At 37.7% G+C, this 8,613-nt stretch overlaps 2 protein-coding genes across 2 annotated transcripts; one reads left to right on the top strand and one right to left on the bottom strand.

Moving 5' to 3' along the window:
- Window positions 1–231: 231 nt before the first annotated feature.
- On the bottom strand, window positions 232–957 carry LOC143558138 (uncharacterized). The gene has a single exon (XM_077047037.1). The coding sequence runs from the start codon at window positions 955–957 to the stop codon at window positions 232–234; it is 726 nt and encodes a 241-aa protein (XP_076903152.1).
- A 1,851-nt stretch (window positions 958–2,808) lies between these two features.
- LOC143558137 (uncharacterized) lies at window positions 2,809–7,525 on the top strand. Its single transcript, XM_077047036.1, has 6 exons — window positions 2,809–2,835; window positions 3,409–3,541; window positions 4,249–4,344; window positions 4,447–4,569; window positions 5,028–5,290; window positions 7,408–7,525. The coding sequence occupies exons 1-6, from the start codon at window positions 2,809–2,811 to the stop codon at window positions 7,516–7,518; spliced, it is 753 nt and encodes a 250-aa protein (XP_076903151.1). The 3' UTR covers window positions 7,519–7,525.
- The last annotated feature ends 1,088 nt before the right edge of the window (window positions 7,526–8,613 follow it).

Below are 8,613 nucleotides of genomic sequence, written 5' to 3'. Positions count from 1 at the left end.
CCGTCGAACATTCTAAAACGGGTGGGAAGAGAACTAATGGTGGATGTGTGGATGCTATTTTTTGACAACTCTGTAATCCATATCAACACTACTTGTAGACCAAACAGTTTCTTTATTTCATTATCAACACGGTGCATATATCTGAATGTAATAGCTCCTTGATTGGTGTTACATTAGTACATAAAATTACATATTTTTATGTGGCTGGGATACATAGATTTAAATATACAATCAATCGTTTAAATCAACTGTATCACATTCGACTCGCCAACTTGACATGATTCTAGCGTACTCGTTTATACGATTTTCATACACGGCCCTCCATCCGTAAGCCTCTTCTTTTGCAAATCTGGCCCAAGTACGAACCGGAAAAGGCACCGGGAAATCCCATTCAAGTTGTATATATAACCAATGAGTATCTGTAAAATTAGCAATGACCAGTACCGGATGATCACGAAACCGATCTGCTCCCTCTCTCATCGGGAAAAAGGTCTGGCTGCTATGCGGCTCGAGAAGTATCAGAACGCAATTAAATGCTTGAGCAATGACGTATCCATGGGCGGGTAACTGAAACAAACGGTTGCGAGGCGCATCTTGAACCGTTTCAAAAAAATCTAACTGGCTAAGGGCCCTCTCAAAAAACTCCGGTTGCTCCGTATTTAATCTTGCCCTCCACCAATCTAGGTTCCTATCCATCTCATTCATCATGGAAACCCTAACCTCCCTCCAACTCTTTTGACCGATTCCTAAACGCTCCGCAATTGCCCGAAAACCGCAGTTACCGTCAGGCTTTACGTCTATGGTCCTTGAGATGTAAGGGTAACTCCAGCTGGGAACAAGGCCCTTATACCGATTTACCGCTACAACATCTTTCGGATAAACCACTAAAGGAAAACCTATGGCAACTCCAGTCTCCTTTTTCTTAGATGACCGTTTTGAAGGTTTATGAGGGGGCATCTTAAGCTGTGAATGGGACTGCGACCGCGAACGCTCCAAGAATGAGGGGGTTTGCTAAATGTTCTATGAGGACGAAGTAGGGTACGAGGAAGGGATATACAAGCTGTGCCTCGCGGCCTCCACCTTTTTTGTTTGCTGGTTTAAGTTTGGACGCCCGCGAGGGTCCTTCCGTTTCTCTGGCTCTTTTTTATTTGAGTTGCCTGGAAGAACGGACCAAATCTTCGATAAAAGACTTCTTTTCTGTTTTGGATCTTGACGTATCAAAACCGTTTGTTTAAGCTCTTCCATTTCTGCCTCGAAGTCTTCTTCTTCTACATGTGCGACCACTGGATCAAAGTCAAGCTTCCTCCAGAACGGGTCTATCGATTTTAGTGGAATATGTACGCCCGTATTAAGGTGACGCTCCAACTCACAAGCACACGGCAATCCGATAGACGTTCGCAACTGGTGTCGGCACGTATGTCCGGACTCGGTCATCTTTTCAAGCTTTCCATACTCCTTTTCTAGTAGCGTAAGAGCCTTACTCAACACTTTATAATGTATCATGTAAAAAACCTGGAGGTTATGGTCTTTCTTCAACCTAATCCAGGATTGTTCAAATATTGCTCCGATTTGGATCTTCTGGACATCTATAAGCTCAAGGGCATAAGCTGCACGTAGAGGGTGTTGTTGGCCCCGTTAAGGTGCCTTTTAAAGTTTGCGTGCTGACTCTCGACTCGGTTTGTTGTAGTCTCGCCGAAGTTTAACCGATCGGCCATCCAGCAAGACACAAACTTTTCCTTGTCTCTTAACAGCCAGCTATGATGGATATAGTCCCATACCTCTGAAAAGGAAACAAAAATAAACTTATGAAATGTACTACTAGATTAACACTTATTGAATATTAATAATCAGAAGCACTTACTTTCTTTCCCAATATTGCATAACATTTCTTGCAACTTTAAGCAGTTATATTCGTAATCATCGAACGTGGAGACTCACACAAGACCGACCATAATAGAGCAAAATCTTCTCTTGCCTCGCTGTCATAGATACCCTTCCACTTTTTCTTTATATTCTCACGTATGTGCCACCGGCATAGGTTTCTGGTAGCATTCGGGAATACTTGTTTACAAGAATTCATCAGGGCGGTGTCTCTGTCGGTGACTATGACGCGCGGCTCAATAGAATCCTCGAGCATACCTTTGAGGTACCCGAGGGCCCATGTGAAATCCGTCTGGCGTTCCCTAAGTAGAACCGCGTGCGCAATACAGAACGACTTCGACGTCACGCCAATATACTGAACAAACGGCCACTTGTACATGTTGGTGTTGTACGTGGTGTCAATCAGCAACAAATGGGGGAACGCACGCCACATTTTATACGACGTGTCATGACAAAAAAATACGTCCTCTACGCGGTTTGTGGCAGGGTTCTCCCATGTGTGATAAACGAACCCGTTATTAAACAGGAGTCTTTCAAATACCTGCAAACGGTTTTTATTTGACATTAATATATTTTTTTAAACATCCATTGCATCAAATCAAATTCAAAATCGTGAACCTGCATTGGGGTATCGCCAACTCTATTTTCTTTTCGCCACTTCTCTATAAGATTGTGTATGTCCTTGTCAATAACGCAGGCTCCGGGAAACCGTTGGCGTAACAGTTGAGCTATTTTTTGCGTCTTCAGGCCATCCGCGTGTAACCCCGCAACCATATCAACCATCTCGTCAGACATTCTCCTTAGATACGCGTGACCCTCCTTAAAGACGAATGGGTCGTGGTTGTGCGTCTCGTTTACGACCTCAAGCTTCCAAAAATTACCAGCACGGTTGTGCCTCCTTTTAGCTTAAACGGGCAGCCCTTCTTTATGCTGCCTGTACGCCTGGTTGTGGCGGTGAGTTTTGGTTCGCCAAAAAACAAGTTAACCCACATCTCCCCCAAAACTCATATTTATCATCATCATCATCATCATCATCATCAATTCATCAATCAAATCCCAAATTTAGCAAGCAATTTGGTTTTCTTGATTGATCCGCCACTACCGACAGGAATGAAAATGATGATGTAGTATGAACATAAACAGAAACAGAAACAGAAGATGGCAAGGCCTGATTAGATCATAGTTGTTCTTATTCCAATTCCAACAACGGCAGCAGAAGGGTGCCCAAATGTTGTTCCTACAAACGAATCACCGTCATCATTTGTTCCATTAACATCCTCGTTGCCCTTTATGCTTTCCAGAACCTTTATACTTTCAAGACTCTCGCTCCGGTAATAAAACAACAATGCATTTTGTTTATTCTTTTTCGTCTCTACAGCTGTCGCCTACACTCCGGACCAGATTCAAAAAATGGAAGAATCCATGCGAATAAGAAAAGAATCGGAACCCAGATTTGCTTCAATCTTTTTTTAATTGTAGTTCATCATTTGACAGATTTAATTAAATGGCTTGTTTTATTGTTTCAAGATCAAACAAACACTTGATAGACGACGAGAAGAAGAATTGCCCCAACCCTTGAAACGGAATCTGACCAATGAGATTATACAACTACAACTACTGAGGGGACTCAAGGCTGGTGCTAACACAACTTTACAACATGGTACGTAACTCTGCATTTGATCATCTTTCCTTTCCCGACTTTCAATTAAATTTTTCATACACCGAGGCACAAAACAGCTAGGGCCTGAGAAAAAATAAGCACACTGAAATAAAAAAGTATACTATGTATAAGAAAAATCATACCACTCTTCAAATAAAATAAACAAAAGCTATTATATAACATTTAATAACCTCAAAAAAGTACCAAAAGTTCTAAAATAGTCAAGATTCAAATGTAATTCTAAAACTTGAATAACAGAATGTTCAATGCAATTCCTTTGAGGCTTTGACCTCTCCACTCCTAGAACTAAATTTCAGTCGCACTCGTTGCGTTTCTTTTTCTCGACTCTTATCCTCTTCTAATTCCAGGCTTCCGTTTTTGTTGGAATCAGTTTAATTTTTCAACCCCAATTCTTAATTTTTCAAATTTAGGATTAGGGTAATCGATATTGAAGATCATTAATTTTTTCCTTCTCTAGATTATGACAAAGCGCTCGCCCAGGAACTAGAAGCACATTTATTGAGCCTCGTCTGGAAAATGGGCCTAGGCGCAAGAAGCGAGGGCTTTTAATAACTATGCATTTAACAAAAAAATATCTCTTCTGTTCACAAAATTTCCGTTTTGGTTATTCCATTTATCTGTTCATTAAATAACTGAAACTTGTCAAACACGCAAACATCTAATTGTCCAAATATCTTGATCCACAGAGGCAGTTGAAAGCTGGCGTAAGCAAAAACTAAAGCAAGCCAAAAGAATTGCTCATGGGAAGCAGTCAAATTCATCCATCCTACCAGTTGAAGCAGGTCTTATAATCTTTTATTAGTTTATAAACCTTTACTTATTATTTTGAAAAACTATCTCTTTGACCTTAAAAAGTTAAACATGATATGTGCACATGTTTATAGGTATACTTGCAAGAGCCTTGGAATTCAGTTGGGCTGAGCTGTCACATAAAATCGGCCTCTGGATAACTGTTAATGTAGTCAACAATGTACATGATGACAAACCCGAGGGTGAAGCTGATTTTGGTAATTAATTACATCCTCTTTATTTTTCTTTTTAGAGAAAATTGCACAAATTGTTCTTGTGCGTTGACCAATTTGCAAGTTTGGTCCCAAATTTTAAAATTGCAAACTTAGTTCAAACATTTCTGAGAGGGTTGAACGTTTAGTCCCCACCGTTAATCCCAGCTAGTTTTCAACGAAAAAGTGATATCATGTGCCATTTAGCTGAAGGTAACTGTGTCTTTTAAAATTTTGAAAAGACGCAATTACCCTCAAATGAATGACACATGGCATCACTTTTCCGTTAAAAACTTACTGGGATTAACGTTGGGGACTAAATGCGCAGCGCAACCCTCTCACTACTGATTGGACTAAGTTTGCCATTTTTAAAATTTGGGGACCAAAATCATGGCGACTATTTGTGCAATTTTCTCTTCTTTTTGTAATTCTTCATGCAATCATTAATCACTTTGACATGTTAGATGATACAATCCTTGCTGGAAGGCGGTTACCGGCTGAATGTAATGCTGAGCTTCATACTGATTATGGTGGTCATGCAGTCAAATGGGGTTTGACTCATCATAAAGAAAGTGCATATGAGTGTTGTCAGGCTTGTTTAAATCAAGCTAAAACTGCTAGACCCGATGAAACGAAATGTAATATTTGGGTTTATTGTCCTGCTGAAGAAGGATGCCATTCGCCCGATATATACCAACATAAACTTGAAGAATGCTGGTTGAAATATGTAAGTTTTTCTTTATTTGTTCTCTTTTTTCTTTTCTTTTTTTAATCTGACGTAAGTATTATAAACTGTATTGTGTTGAAATGGGTAGTTCTTGGTGAATGGGTAGGATTGGGTTGACTGACAAGATTAACTTTTTGTCCTTTTTTAATTAAACTTTTTATCCAAATATGTTTACAAACATTATATTATTTCAAAATATTTTAACTTGTTAAAAAATAGATTTAGGACATTATTGAAGTAAAATACGATTTGGACCGTTTTCGTCCCTCATTTATTTTACCCATTTGACTCAATAGAGATAAACCATAATCCCCATTGACTAATTCACTAGTTAATTTGAATGACAAATTAGGTTGGGTAACATGTTGAAACGACTAGTAGCTGTTTTGTCCTTTATTTAATTAAATTTCAATTTAAATATGTTTATGAGCATTATAGTGTTTCAACGATAATATTACTTCTTGAATAAAAGATTTAGGACAATCTGAGGTGTTATAAATTATAAATTCAATTTTGTTAATTCCAACCCGTGGATGTATTTGAGTGTTTGACCCGTTTCCTTTAAGCAAATTCATTTTGTTTTACCTGTTTTGAGTGTTTAGAGATAGCATAATTCCAGTCGATCTATTCACTAGTTAGTGGGTTGATGTTGACACATCCAATTGTGTCTAAGTTCTCTTCTATCCCTTGAAAATTGCAAATGCATAGTTTTTCAAAGAACGTGTTTGAAGATTATTTACATATCCAAACTACCTTTTGAAATAAAACAAAACGGGGGGGGGGGGGGGGGGGGGACTAAATTAAGAACTGCTAGTTTATGTGTCATCATCATCATCATCGTACTCAGTATATCCCACCAATAGCAATGCTATGGTAGGGTCTGAGGAGGGTAAGATGTAGACAGCCTTACCTTTATCCCATAGGGATAGAGAGGCTGCTTCCGGTGAGACCCCCGGCTCGATAGTAGTTTTGCATCAAGCCTTGGACATAAGGCACATAACACTCAATCATCGGGACACCGGCTGATTGGTGCATGTGCCCTTGTCTTTCGGCTATCAACGCCATCACATGATGCCTGATTAACCTTCCGCCACTTTTAACGTTATTTTCACGAGATTAGTAAAATAACGTCAAAATTAGTGCAATTTTACTTTTGCCCACCCGAGGGTTCACACATATATACATTATATGCGCGCACCGCAAGCATGGCGTTGCTAGTTTATGTGTACAGATTATAATTAATAAAAGGGTGCCTAATTTTTTGAAGCCTCATACTTTTGACTTATTCTTGAAAACCAAACCATGAATCCTGCAAAAGCTCATAAAAAACACCAAAAACATGTATAAATGAGCAATTTTGGACTGATTGTGGTGATTTAGATTCTAGAATAATCATTGGTTCTTGCCTATTTTGTCCAAAATGTCTTGCTAGGCCCGTAAACGAACCAAAAGTTCCGTAAACTGTTGTGAACTGTTCGGTGGGAAGTTCGTCTATTTAATAAACGAACGATCGCCAACAATTTTTTGTTTATATGACTAAACGAACGAACACCAATAAGTTTATTTAAATAAACGAACGAACATGAACACCATGTTTCTTTCGTTCATATATATTCGTTGACATATTAATAAAAATAGTTAAATAGTATTTTTGTTTTGCAAGTTATATTTTAGATATTAATTGAAAATAGTGCTCATTTATGTTGTGTTTGTGTTCGTTTACATTTGTTCGTATATGTCGTTAATATTTGGTTTTTGATGTTTGTTTATGTTTATGAACTGTTCGTTTATATTTTTAACTAACAAACATGAACATGTTCATTTTATAAATGAATGGACACAAATATTTGTACGATAAAGTGCCCGTGTTCGTTTAAAGTTAAATGAACGAACACGAACATGCCCTTGTTCATGTTCGTTCGGTTTGTTTACAGGCCTATGTCTTGCCCTTGTAAAGTGTACATCTCTTTTTTGGCTTACTTTCCAAGAAGATTATTCATTTGGAGAAGTTGAGGGGACAATATGAAGTGGAAAAAAAAAAGACTTTTTGTGATGAATGCGGTGATTCAAAATTTCTGATGATTGATTGACTTCTCATTTCTCATTTTTGTATGCAGGCGGAACAGCCAAGAGTTAATTTCAAGGATACATATTCAGATAATTACAGAAGAAATAACCGGAATGCACCTTTAGTGGTTCCTTGGGTCTCAGGTGTTATAAGTTCTTAAAAATGTGTAGACTGTGTGTGCCTACCCCTACTATATATATATGATGCAGTTTTGGTAACTTGAAGTAATTTGTGTTTGTGGATCTGGAAGGAATAGTTATTATGATAGTTGAGTGTAATTTGAGATATTTTAGCGGGCTGAGAATTACTAATTAATAGTTTTATTTATGTTTGATGACCTTTGTGAAGTTTGCTTGGATGAGCATCTGTCTTTCTGTATGGCTTGGTTTGGTTTGGTTTGGTTGTCAAGTTGTAATGTGGCATTTTGTGTCGCGTATGGTTAACTTTTTTGACCATCCCAACAACTTTTAACAGATGTTTCCTTTACTTAAACCCAAATAATAATGTATATGTATAAATAAACTTTTATGTATAAACATATCATAGGTAGATCCAATCAATCAAGAAAACATTTAATTTAATTTAATTTAATTTAATTTAATTTAAATGAAGGTCTTTTTGTTGTAGTATCTAGTATTGTTTGGTGATTATATATAAATAAATCAATAAATATCGAGGGACTATAGATGATAATATAAGGAAGGTGATGAAACAAATAAAACCCATCTTATCTTCCTTCCTTCCTTCCTTCCTTGACATCAAAGAAAGAAAGAAAGAAAGAAAGCAGCCGTCAACAACTAGTGTTACCAGACGGCGGTTGGTTTGGTTTGGTTTGGTTTGGTTCTGTAAGCAATCATCTCATCTCATCTATCTCTTTGTAGTTTTCTAATCTATCAATTTCAATTGATATTCAAACCCTAGGTAGGTAAGGTAGGCGTAGGTATTCATATTAATTAATAAATCAGTCAGATGTTCATTCTTTCACAATCCTTGAATGAACCAACCGCAAACAGAGATTCAAAATATCTCTGTGTTTATGCTTCTTCAATACAATGACTATTTGTTTATTTTATAACTTTACAAGCTATGTTGTCATTCATATATTGCAGGGAGAGAAGAAGCTATTGATCATGCAATCACTACAACGTTCTAAACGTGAACGAAGACGCAACCCAAGAAGAAATCCGTTCAAGCTACAAATCCGCCCTCCTCATTTCCCATCCAGATAAGAAGAATACCACAAACTCTGAAACAA

The sequence above is a fragment of the Bidens hawaiensis genome, unplaced genomic scaffold, assembly GCF_021521415.1.
Source record: "Bidens hawaiensis isolate Kalapana, Puna unplaced genomic scaffold, B.hawaiensis_p1.1 tig00019329_1, whole genome shotgun sequence".
Lineage (NCBI taxonomy): Eukaryota > Viridiplantae > Streptophyta > Magnoliopsida > Asterales > Asteraceae > Bidens > Bidens hawaiensis.
Note: the sequence above shows the minus strand (reverse complement) of the source record. Positions and strands in the feature narration are given on the sequence as shown.

What these genes read in the sequence shown, in the direction of transcription:
- LOC143558138 (XM_077047037.1), bottom strand. Translation starts at nt 957, where the DNA reads ATGCCCCCTCATAAACCTTCAAAACGGTCATCTAAGAAAAAGGAGACT.
- LOC143558137 (XM_077047036.1), top strand. Translation starts at nt 2,809, where the DNA reads ATGCTGCCTGTACGCCTGGTTGTGGCG. An exon ending in CTGTACGCCTGGTTGTGGCG is followed by an intron (nt 2,836 to 3,408) that starts GTGAGTTTTGGT and finishes TATTGTTTCAAG; the next exon opens with ATCAAACAAACACTTGATAG. An exon ending in CGAGGGTGAAGCTGATTTTG is followed by an intron (nt 4,570 to 5,027) that starts GTAATTAATTAC and finishes TTGACATGTTAG; the next exon opens with ATGATACAATCCTTGCTGGA.